Here is an 18566-nt window from a genome sequence, read left to right as displayed (position 1 = left end):
CGATAGAATTAACCGAAGCTACACCATTACTATCTCAACTAATCTCGACCAGCGTCCTCGTAAAACCTTAAGATTATACAATTATGTCAAGTGGAACAGCCGTTGCAGAAGGTTCTGCGACTCTTGGTAAACGTGAACGCATGAATCAGCGATTCGAATGTAACCGCATTGGCCACGAGCAAAGAGTTCATTAGAATTCGCTGACTTCATTTCTAGACACGTTCTAATCTTTCTTCTCGCGTGTTGCATTTGACGTGCGCTCATTACGTGGAAAGCCTCGTCCGCGTACGGATACGATCATCCGAGTGTTCGTCGAAACGTGAAAAAAAGAGATACGTTCGCGAGGAACACCTACGTCGCTACGTGGAAGGGTACGAGATGGGCGTTTGCCAATTTTCCACGCGAAACGCGCGTGAACAACCTCGACCACAGAAATTGGCATTGATCGTTACGCAGCTATGCGATCACGATCTTGATCTTCGCGCACACGCGATCCTCCATTCACGCACGAGCTTAGGCGAGGACTGCGCCTTCGTCCTGCGAGCCATTTACGCTCGATCGCTTATGCCGCTTATGATTTTATTCGATGAAGAAAATAATGGGAAATATATATAGATTAATTCGATTATTAAAATTACTTTGAGGCCGAGTTTTACTTATTAGTACGGATAATTATTACTATTATTATTAGGGAATTAATCGTTTAGCGAAGATATCAGAGATATATTTTATATAAAACTGCGCTTCGATACGTGAATGAGAGATTAGATTGGAATTGAAGATTTCAAGACAGCTGGATTTATGAAAAACGTAACTCGATGTAATTGCATTATCCGAATTAACTCGTTTATTTTCCATTTATCACCGACCATCCTATATTTATACCCAGATGCTTCGTGTAATTAAGAATCTTATATTAATTACAGTTCTCCTCTATAAAGCATAATGCGAGCCGTTTAATCTTAAGTATATGTACATTCGTTTCTATTTAGATAAACATCCATTTCTTTTTCCCTCTCCAAACGAGAATTATCGTTTCTCTAAAATGAAACAACTTGCCTAACATCGGTAAATTATCATTGCTCGCTCCGACGGAAACTAAAACCATCAGTGTCCGTTAATTAGGCAAAGAAACGGAAGAAAAGAGTCAATTTCGAGCGAACAAATTCAAACGATATTTAAATTGCGTTAACTATCCTCGATTAGCCGCCTTTACGTCTTGGTCGATATCTCCGATAATATTGTGTCGGAGACTGGTTAAGCCAGGATATAATTAGATCTGTTCGTTAGGGAGCCGGTAGAAGGATGAAAAAAAGGACTACGAAGGCAGCCAGTGACCTTCCTTTTTGTCTAGCTGTGATCACCATAATGATGGACAGTTAGGTTCAACGGACCCAATTTACGAGGCCCTGACTTGTGGTCTACGTACAGCGATCCATCATAGTATTTAAGTATTCGGCATAATGGTTTCACGAATGTGTGACGCGTTACACGAAACTTTTTGTAACTCATTAATGCCGTAATGAGACGAGATTATCGTGATTAGCGTGATCGGCGGACACTGAAAGCAATCTGAAAATGCGTATAGGAGCTAGAAGACTGCAAACAATATAATAGCGCGTCGATAATATCAGCAATTTTTCAACGATGCCAACGTGAACAACAATTATATCCGGAGGATGAAGAACTAATCGATGGCGTAGATTTACACGTGCACGCATACACGCGAAAGAATCCTAGATAATCGAAGGTCCATCGAAGACGACTCATCGCTGTAATATAATTACAGAGCCAACCGTGATCCATGGATCGTCGGAATCTCGGCTCAATTTCTAATATCGTGGACGTAATTAAGTTTCATCGACGTACGCGGTGACCGTGAGTTAAACGTGACTTCGGAACTATCTCGTGACATTTAGATACAGTGACTGGTGAAAATACATATTTGAACGATTAACGTACAAATTCCTTGCGAACGCGTCGTCCGCGATCTTTTCGATAGTTGACGAAATAGAACCAATTCGTTGGACGTTTAACATTTTTCAAAAAAATAAATATTACGCTTGCCAGATGTAATTTGTATGAAATTTACGCGACGTAGTCGAATCTCTTTAATCACGTGTACAAAGGTATGCGATTGTCCGCATTCAGAAATACGTTCGATCGAAATAAGAAAACGTCGACGACACAAAGATAAGCCAAGATTCGATGCTGCGTCGCTCACTTCCTATCGAGATGACCGTACCGACGTCATCGTATTTCCAAAAGCCATAACATGAAATACAACCGTAGCATAAGATACGCGGTGTAGAAATTTCCGGGTGACCCGAGCCTCGGTTGGAAATCCTGAATCCGAGCAGCGAGGTCCTGAGAGACCCAGAAGGTCAACCCAACGTGATACATCACGATCTTGCGAGTCTCGGGTATCTTCCGGTTCGTGGTAAATCAAGAAGAGGCGTACCGCCGCGAGCTCCAGTACCGCCTTTCCGTTTTACTTAGAAGCAAACCAACTCGAACCAAAACTGTTACGAGCCTTTCCTTTCCTTCACGGTCCTGTCACGGTTAACGTGATTCCATTTTACATAGGGCAGTCTGTATTCCTTTTTGTTCGCGTTCTATTCAGACTCGAAGTGTCGAGGATCACGAAGCGATCCACGTGTTCGATGGTTCGGTTAAATACGTATTTCGTGGAAACGCTTATTACGTTGTTAGGTTTAGAAGCCACTTACACGATCCGAGACACGTGAACATACTTTGAGATATTTTAATATGCCACTGTGATAATTCGCTGTGATGATTCGTGATTCGTATAGTTGTACGAGGATAGTACAGTTGCTTTTTAAATACGTATCGATCAGTTCGTTCTGGTTGTATATTGATATGGAAATCGAATCGAACCTGAAACAATAACAATTTTCGTTTCGAGAATTCCGCTGTTCTGGCACTTGTGACGCGTACGTCTCGCAAATAATCGAACTTTTTTCGTGAAACTGAAATATTTCTCTTCGATTCGATGCCCGCTTCTCTCGTTTCGAACAAGCAACCTATTCTCGTAGTTTAATGTCTCGTTTAGAAAATTGGAAAATTTCAAGTTACGACGATTAAATGACAGAAATTTCACGACCGGTTTAAGGTCATGAGAAATATCCATACGTTGAGCGATAGCTCAGTTAATATGGCCATTGGGTGGAGGCATTTATTATGTTGTTGTTACGTCAGAACCGAGTTAACGGTTCAAGATCTGTGAAAATAGCGGCCTCGTTGATTGACTCGCGAAGGATATCGTTCGAAAAGCTGCAATTTATGTTCCTTCTTGAATGAAACTGGCGAAACACTGTAATTTCACGAATACTCGTTTTTTTTTTTCTTTCTTTTTAAACGATCCTCCAGCCTGTACTGGGTGTTTCTAGCTTTCGATCGAGAACATCGAGCGATCTTCGCCATCGGGAAGTTAAGAAAATTCAACGAACGATGAGACGATCGTTTATCTTGTCTTAGGAATTCGAGAAATCATCAGATTTAACGCGAACGCTCGCACCTTGCGTCGTTCGCTTCGAATCGTTGATCGATTTCCTTAATTCTTCGAATATCTGAATCTTCCGAGACGACTCGTGTCGGACACACTCTAATTGCGAGGAAAGGTGTCGTCATACGTGACGCGTGCTCGCGTTAACGAGAAGATTTCAGTAATTACACCGAGAGAACGCTGTCGACAAAATGGAACACCGTGAGCTGAAACAGACACGCGTACAAACAGTTCACTTTCTTCCTCAATGAAATCAAGACTTACGACATTCTGCAAGGTGAAGCTGAATGCAGCGCGTATAAAAAGAAGCAGCGCGCGGGCTCTTTTTCACAAGCTGCTGCGAGCCGCAGCTGTTTGTTTCTCAAAGCATCAGACTTATCGCGTTATTGCATTATTTATAATTCGTCTTCGTTGAGAAGGCGAGACCTTTGGAAAATCCTTCGTCGCATTAACGTCCAGTGTCCTACGTGATCCTCGATGGTAGCACGTACATGCAAATTCTCGATCGTTGCCAGCATTCGAGGATCACACGCGTACTTCCGGTCTCCTGTTTCGGTGAACCCGTATCCGGTCGGACGACCATTCTCGCCTCGCAACTACGAATAATTTCGAGTCGTCGAGACGTCGAGTCTTCCTCGAACAAGGACGTTGTTGTCGCAGTGCTTGACTCGGCCGCGACGTACGCGGAAATTTTACAACAGCGTATTTACATGGAATTGAACGATCGTCGAATTCGGTATAGCTTTCCATGTCATTCTTATTTCATTAACGAGAATTTGACTTTCGGTATATAAAATAGATCCATTTTTATCGAAGTTTAATTCGATAGGCGTGTCCTGTGTCACGGTCGGCCGTGATGAAACGTTGAAATAAAACGATGAATTTCGTCGTTATCGGAGAACAGCATATTCCACTTCAAATCGGAGCAATTAAATATAGAATTATGGATATATAAATTGAAGAGCGATCGTGAATAGAAAAACAAGAGTAGGCAATTTACTTAATCGTACGGTGGTAGTCGTCGGAGATAAGAAAAATATAATTCTCAAGGGTGTCTTCTTTGAGAATTCTTCGCGGATGTTATCTGCTACTCCGATCCGAGTTCTGTTCGTGGTCCAACAGGGACGATATACTCACTTGGGAACGTGACGTGTCTACGGAATATGGGAAATTGTTGTTGAACACGTAGCGACAAACGGTTGCGGCGATTGAACACGCGCCAACGAGATCGTAATCTCTCATAAGCGAGAGATCCCTTTAAACGCCTTGCAGCGTTCGTGATTTCGAATTTAGTGGGTATTTGTATGGTTGCCAGTAGATGATAAGGTTTAAATCGAAGCATAGAAACAACTTCCAACGAAATATATTTTCATTGCGGTTGTTCTCGTTTATTTGTGATAAGAAAGAAACTCACTCGTAATATCGAAAAGAATAATTTTCACGACGATGCGGTATCGATCGTTCAAAAATCTGCTCGTTTGTGCTTTTTCGCTAGGAGATTGATACGAGATCTCTGTAACGTCGCTTCGTCGTATCGATTAATTAACGTTAGTTCAGATCCGAATAGCCAACTAATTTGTATTCTACGAATTTACTGTTTCTGCCATGAATCAAAAGTAGCGAGATACTCGATCGCATACTAACTGTTCTTTTAGTCATTCACGTTGATTTCATAATGAAGCCGTAACTATTTAATTCCAGACCGTGACTCGTGATCGTAATTCATTTATCTGCCGCCATAAAAGACTGCCCCGCTTGGCCAAAATTTCAATTTACTCCTAGACCGATACACACGCACGTACGTACGTTATAATATCAGCGAGCGAAAGCATAAAATCTTGGTCCAAGAAAGAGAATCTGCTATTTTTAACAGGTATTCGCTAACTCACCGAGTCTATATTTATCCAGGCAGCCTGTAATGGGGCTTGGAGCGAGTACTTTAGCAGAAAAATGCCAGGTCTCGATCGGTCTACTTTTTGCTGCCTCTTCTCTTTACTTTTCCTCTTTGTTGGGGATCAGCTCCGTTGCCGGATAAAGGGAGAACGTGCAGGTATACGTAGAAACGCGAAACCTTCGCCAACATAAACGCCACTTGGTGCACCGTCAAAAGACGCATAATACGTGTAATTTCACGTGGAATTTGTAATCGTGTTTAGTACACCGAACCACCGATGGGTCAAATGAAATTACTTTGATATCTTCCTTCTTCGATTAAAATACTTTTAGCGTACTTTCGACTTTCTTAAAATCGATTTTCATACTAATTTTATGTAATCACGGCCGTAATCACACGATTGCGTAAAGTTTCATCGACCAAACTCGAAGTCTTCGAACGTAAATATACTTACCATACCGCAATGGCAAATACATTGCAAATGGCCAACACGCAACGAAGATGGTAACGCTCGTTATCCGAATCTCTTATTTTACAACGTGTAGCATACCTGCTGTAAAAGATATGGCCGAGAAAAAAGAGGACAGCCTTTTGGACATTGGATTTCGACTTTTATCGGTGGCAATCCTTTTCTGGAGCGTCGAACGATCGCAAGCTTCGGCACTGTGCATTCGTTACAACCTGTACATCCACCTGTAGAACGTACGTTCGCGTTTCTAAGGAGTCTCATTAAGCGAGACAAGGACGAGAGGTACGATTCCGACCTTGAGAGATCTTTGCACCCGCGGACGCATCTTCTCTCGTCGCGTTTCCTTCGTGCCGCCCCTTCGAAGGCCGCGAAATGACTCCGCCCAGGTCATGGTCCACGCACCTGCGTGCACATTGCACCTGCAACGATCCACCTCTTTTATCTTCTGCTCTCTCGTTTCTTTCTTCCCGCTTGTATATTCTACGCGTACTAAGTACACGCGCGATCCGACATAAGACAGCCTGAAAAATGACGGAACTTGTGATATCGTGCACAAATATTAATACGTCGACTAGGTACCTGATATCCGACAGCTGATTCGACCGTGATTAATTTCCACGCGCAAGAGTTGAAATTCTAATAATAGATATCGTCTCAGCCAGTGACCAGTTGGCTGTTCCCGACGAGTATACTCGTCGCGAAGAAACGGCGATGTTTCGTGTCACGACGAGCCTCGTCGGTGATAAGATTAAAAAATAAAACGATCGTCTCGTTGCAACTCGATTCTGTATTTTTAGCAGCCACGCATACTCCGCGTTACTTTCTGTCGTCGCTTATTTTTCCCGACACGTTTTAGCTACACGTTTTTCACAGCTTCCAAACAGCTCGCGACAGCTAACTGGTTAACGATCGTAATACGCGCGATCTGTACATCTGTACGCATTTAAGGTTCTTCCGCGAATGCACAAACGGTCGCAGTCTAGTAAATATAAAATAATATTTAACACCCAGGCGATACCAGTGCCGTGTAACGCGACTGTTGATCAACGCGACTGATCAACACGGCTACTTTGAACTTAGCCAGAAAAATTTGCCCATTATTAATACCGTTACCGTTAAATGCTACTTCTATAGAGCCACGGGATCAAGTCCATTCGATTTATCGGCTTTCATCGGTTCCGTGATTTATGATGTTGGCGAAGCGATGATTTAAAGGTGCCGCGTTGATCCGACGATAAGCGGAATGATGTATGAGATCGTCTTTCGATTGGTTCATCTTCCCGATCCTCTGTATTTCACGCACAACCGTCTTAAGTGAAGCAATAACGATCAGGGATTCTCGTTTTGCTTCTCTGTTTCTTTGCGGCCAGAAATTGTGCGCGCATCCTTAGCTGGCCAAACAAAATTCTTCGATTCACCGGTAGTATTCAATGGCCGGTACGAGATGTCATTAATCATCTCGGGGATAAACGAACACAGGGACGTTGAAAAGCGACTGAAAAAGCTACAAAATTATTAGATCGTAGCGTGGTATGGTATAACGAGCGTGGTTTTCGAGATGGAAGGTATTCGTGGAAATATAACTTGTTTCAATTTGAACATTTCCGCGAATTTAATGCGTTTCAGAGTGCGAGAAACAGATGCCTTTTCCTCGATTATTCGCCGTAACGAAGAGAATTTTTCGTTCTTCCGAAACTGAACGCAGGGAAAACTTCGTCGATCGTCGATCGTTACGACAAATGAGAAAAATTGTTGGCTAATTGTTATCCGGATTTAATTTGTTATTACCCTGGTATTATCGACGAAATTTTATAAGTCCTGGATTCCCGACTTTGATAAATATTAATAAATAATCAGCCCCTGATATAATATCAAGAAATTTGATAGAAATAAAAGAAATAAAATTTCACGAGATGCTTTTAGAGATTACGAGTTATCCGACACGGCAGAAAATTCAGAAATTATACAAAGATGTTTATTACCTGATTTACTGCTATCGCTGGTCTAGGTAAAGTTATTAAAAGAGATATTTGTTATGCCACGATGTAATAATTGCGGAAATTCAGCCAGTTCCATCGTGCGTGGAAGGTTCTGGTTCGTGAGTGACGCCTCCAGTCTTAATTGAACGTGTACCGAGCTTCTGCAAAATTTATAGACAGAAACATGGCGTATACGGTGGGCGGGTGACTCGGTCTAACTTCCGGGGTACAGACTATTACGTATTAGTCGTAGTAACGCACTTTCGCGGTAGCTCGGCTTTAATAGCCTTCTGAGGAATCGTCTAGCTGTTACCACGGTTTGTGATCCACATAGTTGGACATGCTCGGTAACGTGACTTAAGTAGAGGCTAATTTTTCTTACAGCTCGCGTGTTCGTGTATCGAGAAATATTTAACGAGAGAGTAACGAATGGCCGATGGAAAATCACCGGCGTTCCATTAAGAGAAGCGCCGATCTGCACCGACAAACGAGCAAACGCGATTTCAATCGACTCGCTCGATTCTCCTCTAAAAGGATAATTTCATTTCCGGCTAACGATCTACTTTTACGCCAGTGAATTCGAAGGAAATATTTGTAGATATTCATCGGTAACTCGTGGAAAATTCGTCAGTCTGTAGTTTATTCGAGGCTTTCAGGAGCCAAACCGATCGCCTCCATTCTTCCACAATTTTTCAATTTCATCGTACACGACTACCGTAGTCGATCTCTGATCGATTTTCAAGAAACGCGCCTTGTAAGTTGATGATCTGTACACTTAAGTTGTAAGATAATTCGTTATTTATCTACGAATGGTCAGTTTCAAGATGAATTTGAAAAATAACGTTCGTACAGTTGATGGAAGAAGTGGATCAGTGGTTTCATAACAAGTTGGAAACCTGTTGATGAGAGAGCGTTGATATCTTGTTATACTTAGAGGGTAAGCGGATACGAATAGATGAAGATCTTGAAACTACCGAGACACCTGTTGCACGCGGTGAATGAAATTCGACGTTCGTTAAGCATTTAACGTCGAGCGAAGCTCGAAGAAGGCGCAAAGCCCCTGAAGGCGACGACGTATTTCTTTGTAACAAGGCAAACATTCAGGTTTCTCTTTGCGGAGGCCTTTTCAGGGCTACGCCAAACGAACATCGATACTGTCGACGATAATGGTGATTCTAACGGCGGGCTCGCTCTCTGCCTTGTGCGAGTCGCCGACAAACCCTCGTCCTTCGACGGAAATTGCATAGCTCTCTCTGGACGGCTCTTTTGTCGCTGCAACAGCTAACGACCTACACACCGGTCAATTGGCTCTGTGAGAAAATTCTCCGAATGCTTAATTTAGAACATCGATCCTCTTCGCCCCTAGAAGTGCGTTTCGTATCGATTAAAAGCAGGATGAATATTGATGTAATTAACGAATAAAAGTAGACTGAACGCGTAATTGTTTCTCTAATTAGCTCTTCTTTCTTTCTTCCTTTCTTTCTTTCTTTTCTTTAATTGGCTGTCGTAGATTCTGAATTCGAGTCGGTTTAGTCGTAAGTCTGCGAAAATGTTTGTTTAATCGCGTTTGGATAAGAATAGGAAAACAATTGCGAGAGAAGCGCGCAAGAATTCTTTGAACTTTGTGGCTACGAATTCCTAATAGAATCCTATCGTCGTAAGCAAATACTCTCGGGGATAGCGAAATAAGTCTAACAAAAGAAGTCCCTCGACCACGTCGAACATCTTGGAGAAGAAAAAACATAGACGAACAGGCCTCGGACAGAAGGCCATTGGTCGAAACAGAATGTTTTTATCAAGACGCTAATGAACCGTACAAGAAGACAAAACATGCCAGTTTCGTTACGAGCAATAAGTGAAATTTCCATGAAGCAATCAACGTGCCGATTACCTATTCTTCATCTGTACCTGCGGCGTTTCTATGCAAACGCGATGAAAATACCGTCGTAAGGTTCCCAAGCAGGCTGACCCAATTCGTCGATCACTATCATCTGGAGCATAGCGACGAGCTGACTCATTGTCAACGGGCATCGAATAAATCAGCATCGTCGATCGATTGCGCGGTTTGCTCTGCCATTTAATCCGACGATCGTCTTAAAGACGGTGCGGATTCGATAATTTCCGATCAAAGGCTCGATCAGAACAGGTCGAAATGGTCGAAAAAGAAATGGCCGAGAAAAGGAAATACGCTGATTATGAATTAAACGCGAATAAATTTACGAGATAAACATCCCACGCTCTGTATGCTAAATCGGATCTCACGTGGTCGAAATAAAGAAAGCCAGTGCGGCGAACGATTTTTCGTCCGCTGAATTTTTCTCGTTTCTCTCCTGTTCTGCGATGCTAATGAAAAAAGATAGCCGGCGATAAATCAAGCAACGCGGTAAAGAATGGAACTTTACGAACCCGCAGCCCTGCCGCAACGGTTCCTCCGCGTCTTTCCCGCTAACTCTTTGTCTTGCGAACGCACCGTGCGTCGTTTAACACATAATAGGAGCTTTGTTGTTATTTCAAACGTACCACCGTGAAACAACGTGTTATTAGGAATGACGCTATTTTGTGCGTGCAGAGTTCAAAACAACGCTCGCACGCCTGATCGTCGAAACACTCCAAGTTACCAAAGTGCAAAGCTTGCATCTTTGGATTTGCATAAAAGTCGACGGTCTACCGATCGGTGTTTGCCGTTTAAGCCTCATCCGCCCCTCGTTTTCGCGACGAATACGTCCGCGAAATTGACACGATGGCAAAGCGAAACATCAACGAGACGAAAAGGTAAATAATTAATTTCTCTCTTTGTCGTTCACACGCGTTCATTCGTTTCATTCGCGCGTCGGGGTCAACGCGTTTCGGAGAAATTGTTCCACGAATGGCCGAATATCGTGATCTTTTGCCGGAAAAGCGTGGCAAATTGCGTGAACTGTGCGTCGACAAGACGAGGAAATATTTCGTCCTCGTCGAAATCGTAAGAACGTTCGCGAGAGCAGATCGTCCGCTAAAGCGGAAAATTCTCGTCGCTTCGCGTGCGAAAGCAGAGCATCGCAGAGCTTGTGCATCGCGATTCTCTCCAAACTTGTGCCTCGAAGCGTGGCTTCGTATACGTGACCATCTTGATGACTCGCGCGGCGTTAACACGCGTGCAGTTAGCGCGGTCGTTGTTCCGAAAAAAGAGCAGACAGAATGGTTGCACGATACTTCCCACCGAATCACCACATCGGATGAACCCTTAACGGTGCATCCAGCAACGCGGCATTCCCCCGCCTCGGGATTTTCAATTCGACTCGCCGAACAAACCGGCAATCTAATCGTACACGCGACGCCTGGCATTCGATCCTGTGCTCGATACGCGATTTTAGTCAACACAGAGCCTACAGCGATCGACCAGGTGAGATAGCGTTAGCGGTCGGATCGCTCGCTTATCGACACGCGTTATCGTCGCGACGTTTCGTGAAAACCACCCTGATATGTTTGATTACGTCCATCGGTAACGCGATAGCGTAATTTGTTGGACAGGATTTTGCCATGGTATTAGGAAAAGCGTTCGGTTCGATCTTCCAAGACTTTGATCGATAATAAGATCCTTCGATCTTGCAAGACGAACCTGGAATCATCGAGGATTGATTTCTTGTCCCCTGACACGGAAGACAAGCAACAAAGGGACAAAGGGATCGCCTTTCAACGGCGTGTTCGAACATTGGCCTTCGTAACTTGCTGAAGAACTGGCTCGAAATCACCTGAGAAACTTTCTTCGTTAAATGGACGCGAGAGACAAACGAGGGCTAGAACAAACCTTCTTACACCTGTGCTTCTCGCTTCTAGTCGGATAACGTAAAATCGGAATTGTAGGGTTTGATTTACGATACCTGTCGCGAATTATCAGAGACGTCATCCGAATGAATCATCGGAGGAAATTAAAAATTGAAATTGACAGTCACGTTTTCTCTCGCTGCGCTACCATCGACCAATTTGTAGCCGCCGTATGCGGTTGATAGTATTGAACGAAAACAAAGGATCGAACGTATCCTATGGGATAATGATATTCAGATTGCGTCAGAGCGTGCTGTTCGGGGATTCGGTTGCCCGTTTTTAAAGGCAACGACCTCGGCGTACACATTGACTTGTCCATCCCGCACGGCCATGAAGTTTCTATCGTACTCCGTGAGCGTGAAATTATTTTTCACCCTCGATCAAGTCGTTAACTTCGCATCAGCGTCAAGCTGCGTTGAATCACCGCGAGATCGTGACAGATGTTAAAAGCTATTTCTATAGACGCGACCTTCGACATCTCGTACGCGTACCCACACGTGTACTTAACACATCGTTGGCCGGATACGGCCAATTAATCAACAATTGATCGATCGTCGCGACACTTGCATGCATTTTTCCCGCTCTAATTGCAAGTTGATTCTTTATATTTAACTACAATTTCTATCGCCTATGGAAATAACAGACTACGATTGTTGCACGTATAGACAATAAAATAGCGACAGACGGGTGAAAAGAAAAATATCGCAATCTCTTTGAACAATCATTATCGTGGCGAAGTGTAAATAATTAACCCGAAACGTGTTCTTCGAGACGTTTTTCCTTTTTTTTTCTCGCGTGTATCGAACGTTGATTCGGTGATTTCACGCATGGTTTCTGTGATAAATCTCGCGTCGCAACGGACCGTGACGAACGTTCCAGCATGTTCCATTGCACGGATGCGTTTTTCCATTCTTCAGACTTTGGTAAGAATAACGCGAAGCTGGCTGGTTGGTCCACTGACCGAGCCAACTGCTTTTTTCTTTGCCTTGACTTCGATTATGTATGCCAGCGTACGCATAAATTTTATTTCCTCGCAATTGGAATGTACGTTCGTAACCTGATCACATTTTTAACGCTTCTTATACACGATGAGTCGTGTAAATTTCTACGAATGAAATAGTATAGTGTCCTGAATAGAGTTTCGTATCGTTTCTTCTCTTTCTTCTCATTTCGTCGAAACACGCTAACCGTGGTATTACCGAGGTACTTTTAAATCGATCTTTACAGACAAGTTGTATATTCTCAAAATCATCATCGTTTCTCTAAACGGAACGTTCTAGCTCTTATTATAAACGATTAACGATAATGTACGACGAGCAAAGGTAACGATTATATCAGACGTTATATCGTAAACTTAATGTACCAAGCGGTGCTGTGCAAAATGGCACGGATGGAATAGAAATCCAAATGAATATTAGTACGCGCCTTGTACTGTTTCATGACCTTCGAATGACCTTGACAGACAACGCTTATTTCTGGCGAATAGAATCATAATAATAGTAATAACGATTACAGCGAACTCGTAGCGTTTTTCACGATGTACCTTCGACACAGATAGAAGCCAATATTCCTAACAAATTACACAATCTATCGAAATGAGAATGCAGAAAAATTGATGAGCAACGTTTTAGACGATTGTTGTAGCACTTGTAATATCGAGGATCCAGCACTATGATCAAAATCATATTAAATCATCGTTATTGACTCGCACAAGACTATTCCAATTATCATATCACATTCGCTGGATCGTCGAACGAAGCGATATAGCACTAAGTTTTCACGGTTTGTTTCGCCGTGCTTAACTTTGGAAACATTCTCCTGTTTCTTTTTCTTCTTTTTTCTTTTTTTTTTTTTTTTTTTGACATTCCTTCTCGACTCCAATACCGTTACTACGTATTGCTGTACGATGCTGACTAAATTTATTACGCGTTCCGATTATCGAATCGTCGAATAACAGCGACCAGTTGCTCGATAAATACGTTCTACTTAAATACGTTGTATCGAGGAAACAGCTGGCTGCGCTTAATAAGCCGCAAATGTGTTGGCGGACGTAACATCTTATTGATATCGTATCATCCGCTTTTATGAAAATGCTCGTTATCGATACTATGGTGCATAGCTGTTAAATTATGTTTTCTTCTTCGATTGCAGAATGATTATTATTTACCACCGCGGTCCACGTGGTCCAGAGTCTCACCTGAACACACGAAGAAACAAAGGGGCAACAGTACATGGAAAGTCGGCAGTGCGATGTTAATCATCTCTGCTATGTTGGTATTAATCGCGGTGTTCGCGATTGCAGGACTCGCTCTATGGATGGGAGGTTCGTTGGCGTGTTTATGTTACTCGTAGCGATCTATCGTAAGAACAATTGCATTAAATATCGATCGAACCGAAAGATGTTTATGAACGAATGAATTTTGTTTTTCAGCCCTTCGGACGGATTCGAAAAATGGTAAGCGCCGATCTAACGTACAATGGAGTATAAAATTCGAAAAAACATAATTTTTCTTCGTTTGTAACAAAATTAATTGCTAATGAGAAAATGAATATCAGTAACGTTCGTTGCGATAATATTTACAGCGATCGTTGGATTCTCCTGCATGTTCAGGGTGTCTAAGGGTGAGAAATATAATCCGATGTTGAAGCTGAATACCAGTATGGTGTTCCGTGAAAAGGAACGAAAATATAAGAATATAGTAAGGATGACAATTGTTATAGTAATTTCTAGAACTCCGTTTACATGAACTCCGTTTATAGAAATTGGTATAAATTCCGTTTCCTGATCTCTTAAAGATTATCTACGAGTACTCGATGAAACTCGAGTCGTAAATTGTTTGTTCCTCGACAAGTTCATATAAATAGAATTCTATCCTGCGAAGATTATGTAAATTATCTTTTGCAAATAAAAGAACCAATAATTGAAAATTCCTTGGTAATTTTCAGTTCGAAGTACTATTTAGAAGAAGCGTGTTCGGCGCAGCTTACAAACAAACGATCATAGACAAATTCGAAAGCGGTATTCTAAAGGTGTTCTTCAGGATATATCTGGACAGAAGAAAGATACCGCGATCGATCACGAACGTCGAGGACACAATCGAAGACATTATCGCGAAGGAGACGTACTCATCGTCCTCCTTGTTCAAGGATATGGAACTGGACCTCACTAGCATATCGGTAAAAAGTGAGTATCCGCTGGAAGTAAAGATTAATCGTGATAAAACAGTAACATGGTAATTACACGATTTCCAATTTAATCGTTTGGCTATTATTCATGAAATATCAAGATTCTTTTTAATAAAATTCAAGCTGCATCTCTCGTACGAATATTTCAGTCAATATTGAAAATTACAATGCTCGCGTGAAATATACATAGGATAATTAAATAAAAAAAATTAAGACGAATCAAAGTTTACGGTTTAAGAATAAAAAAAAAAATATAAAACACTCATTTCGAGAATTATCGTCGCTATAACGAGACAGCGCACACGTTCACGCATACAAACACATTCACGAAATATCCGTTTCCTCTACATCTAGGAATAAATCAGGAGTTGCCAGGGAGTCAAAAGCAGGTTCAGCAAAAGAACGCAATGATCACGAAGAACGGCTTGCTTCGACCCAACAGAAACAGCTCTTTGATCACCAGCTCGAAGCCGAAATCCAAACCAACGAAAATCGAGTCCACGGAGCCCGACATCGACTTCAGTAACATACCGACGATCCAAGGCACCTATAAAGCGACGAAAGTGAACATCACTTCCTCGAACAAAACGATCTCCGTTCAACAGCCTGCAAAGGCTCAGTCAGAAACGAAAAACAATACCAAAGCGTCGTTACCTCAAGAACAAACTACGATGAAACCGACCACCGTAGAAGACAGTACCGAAACAATGGCGGGTGTCGCTGAAACCACCAACGAAACAGACAGGAAAGTTAATTACACCGTGCACGATGAATCGTCTTGGTCGAAAAAGGCCACCACATCCACAGCTTCCACGCCCGAAGTCGGAAACGACGATCTGTTCAAGGATTTCCGCAATCCAAGCTTCGAAACTTCTCCGTGGAAGCCTATCATACCTGGATACATCAATACGGAATTAAAATTATTGCCGGACAACGCTCAAAAGCCAAATTACAAAAGCGAAACCAACTATAAAGTGAATTACAGCAATACGAATCTGGGAGACGTTGTCTCCGGTACAGCCGTAAAGAGTCCTCAGTATGGCGTTCACGCGAAGGTTGCACAGTCTTCGACAACCAGCACGAAATCTCCCGAGCCAGCGGTGATATTAAATTCGTATATAGGTGTTCCAGGAATGAGCACGTTGGACATTAGCGACACTGATTTTCCACGCGATAGAATCGTTCCTCAGGAAATGGTGAACTTCAGGGTAAACGGCAAGTTTAAGAATAAGATTCCAGGATTGTTAGAAGGCGGGCAGATCTTCACGGAAGCTTCCCCGGTCAGTTTAGACGACCAGAGACCGGACATAGAAGTTTCTGGCCAGTTACCACCGGAAACTTACGATATCAAGCTTCGAACTTCTTCTCAGCCTTTTGGCCTCTCCTCTTCCCAGCCTTTGGAATTTTCTTCCACGAAACCTCATCGATCGACGAGCGAGAACGAAACAGGTTGGAGGATCCCTGCATCTCAGATGACGTACACGATGACAGACGGTGGACCCGCCGATGGTCCTGTTAGCAAAGAGCAAGACGACGTTAAGAATTCTGGCGATTCCACGAAGATGAATAGAAAGAAGTTAGGTCAAACCACCGTGATAGGGGCTTCGGACAATTTCTTGCCTTCGATGGTTTCCAGTACTCCGAAGTGGCACGCGCAGAGTCCGCTGGAGGCAGATTTCGACGAAGAATCGACGACAAAAGTGTCCGGAGTTGGAGTGGCAGAGCCTGTCCCGGACGTGGACGTGGATTTGGAAGCCAGAAATCGGTACTCGGATGTTCAGGCTATGGTGAAGCAAGAGAGTAACGCTCTGCAGGACAGGAAAGTCGATAAGAACGCGCAAGAACCTGTGTACACCAGTTACAAGACGCCCGACCTGAATGGAGCTGGCATGAGACCAAGTTTGATCGAAAGTTCTGGAACTCCGAAGCCATTCAGACACACGATTCCCGTCGACAAAATTACTTCTGTCGTTGATTACACCGAGGCTGACAAAGAAGGCTCTTTGAAGCAGGTAATCAACACCGTGACGGATAGTATAATGAATCAGGAGGAAAGATTCACCGAAGAAACCAGTGAATTGATCACAGAGAACAAAGGGGATCAGGAAGGGACAATTAAAGTGCTACCGGTCAAAGAGAATGAAGAAGAAAGAACGAAGGTGCTACCAGCTAAAGAAAATTTGAAGGAAATCATCGAGCTAGAGACTTTCGTGAAGAAGAACAGCGATTCCGAGGCAGATATTTCTCTTGAAAATGCAAAGATCGAAGAATACGCAAGATCGACCGAATCGAATACCGAAAGTGTAATAGACGATGAGAAGCTTCTGAAGTTAGGAACGACGGAAGTCTACTCGGAGATGATACATCCATTGTACAATAATATAGATAAATTAGTCGTGAAAAAGGAGGAGAACAAAGGGGCTCCGGGAAGGTTGACGTCTAATATTTCAAGAAATTCTACGTTCATCGAGATTGATACCTTGAAGCACACACCTGGGGAGGTCGAGGGAGATTCTGACTCGACGGGGAACAAATCGGCGACGAAAGGTGAAGACAACCGGCCTTTCAACGGAACCTTGAGTCGGCCGTACAATTCCCTGGAAACTAGAAAGAAGACTTACAACGACACTTTGAAGGCGTACGTGGTGGAGAATTTGGTCACTTTGGCGCCTGCTAAAAGTAATACAGGAATTGGAAGACCTGTCAGACCAAGACCAAAGATAGAAGGGGAGAAGACGATGAGAATCGACGAGAAGCCTAACACAGACAGAAGCTCCACTGACGACAGCCTGCTCTTGGAACAATTGTTCGGTGTCCACAATCGACAGAGAAACGCGACGAAACGCAATTCGTTTAATCACGGCGACTCCGTTAGGTTTCATTCGGCGGAGAACGAGAGGAACAGGGAGGGAGATTTGCATAACGAGCATCCTAGAGTCGAGCAAATCGTAGAAGTCGTGACGTCGATTAGCACTAAAGTGTCGTCGAACTTTAAAGGAAACCCAGTCGTGTTGAAATTTGTCGTTACCAATTCAACCTCGCTTCCGATAATTCGTTCAGAGTCCCATCAGAATGCTGACGAGACGTTCACTTCGGAAGCATCAGCACCGAAAGAATTGTCTGCTCCCAACGACGGAGGAAAAGAAGAAAATAGATCTTTCAGAGATGAGACTTCGAACAAGGCCCCGTCTTTAACGTCCAGCGATGTGCAAACGTCCGACAGAAAGATCTCTACGATGGAGGAGAATAAATCTCTTTTGGAGAAATTGAAGGAGTTGGCGGATATCGGAACGGAGAACGAGCCTGTGCATAGCAAAAATAGTTCCAGGCCGAGTGTCGACGCGTTAAAATCGCATACGTCGAACGTAAAATCGAAACCGCCGGACGATCATAGGCCGTTGCCGAATTTTGAGAAATTGAAGCAAATCGCTGATATCGCGACCGGAAACCAGACCTTGATGAATTCGAGCGCGGCATTTACGATGACTCGCGACGGCGTTGAGATATTGACCAAGATATTGAACAAAATGGAGGATCGCACCGATAAGATGATCTCTAGCACCGAAGAGAATTTGGAAGCTGGTAATTATTTCCTTGAGATTTGCTATCCTATTTGATTTCCTATCGAGAGGGTGGTATCTATCGTTCTGATATATTTCTGATATATTTTTTCTATCTTAATAAAACAGTATGCAAGTTTATTTTTTG

At 43.0% G+C, this 18566-nt stretch overlaps 1 protein-coding gene across 1 annotated transcript in view; it reads left to right on the top strand.

The window, feature by feature from the left end:
* Positions 1–18566, top strand: part of LOC117233622 — a 33027-nt gene that overhangs the window by 9824 nt on the left and 4637 nt on the right. The window contains exons 2-6 of the mRNA XM_033494094.1: positions 13824–13995; positions 14104–14127; positions 14256–14371; positions 14619–14856; positions 15213–18440. Of these exons, the coding sequence (XP_033349985.1) occupies positions 13824–13995; positions 14104–14127; positions 14256–14371; positions 14619–14856; positions 15213–18440 (3778 nt within the window). The remainder of the gene's footprint in view (positions 1–13823; positions 13996–14103; positions 14128–14255; positions 14372–14618; positions 14857–15212; positions 18441–18566) is intronic.

The sequence above is a fragment of the Bombus vosnesenskii genome, unplaced genomic scaffold (assembly GCF_011952255.1).
Source record: "Bombus vosnesenskii isolate JDL3184/JDL3185 unplaced genomic scaffold, Bvos_JDL3184-5_v1.1 scf7180000013298, whole genome shotgun sequence".
NCBI lineage: Eukaryota > Metazoa > Arthropoda > Insecta > Hymenoptera > Apidae > Bombus > Bombus vosnesenskii.
Note: the sequence above shows the minus strand (reverse complement) of the source record. Positions and strands in the feature narration are given on the sequence as shown.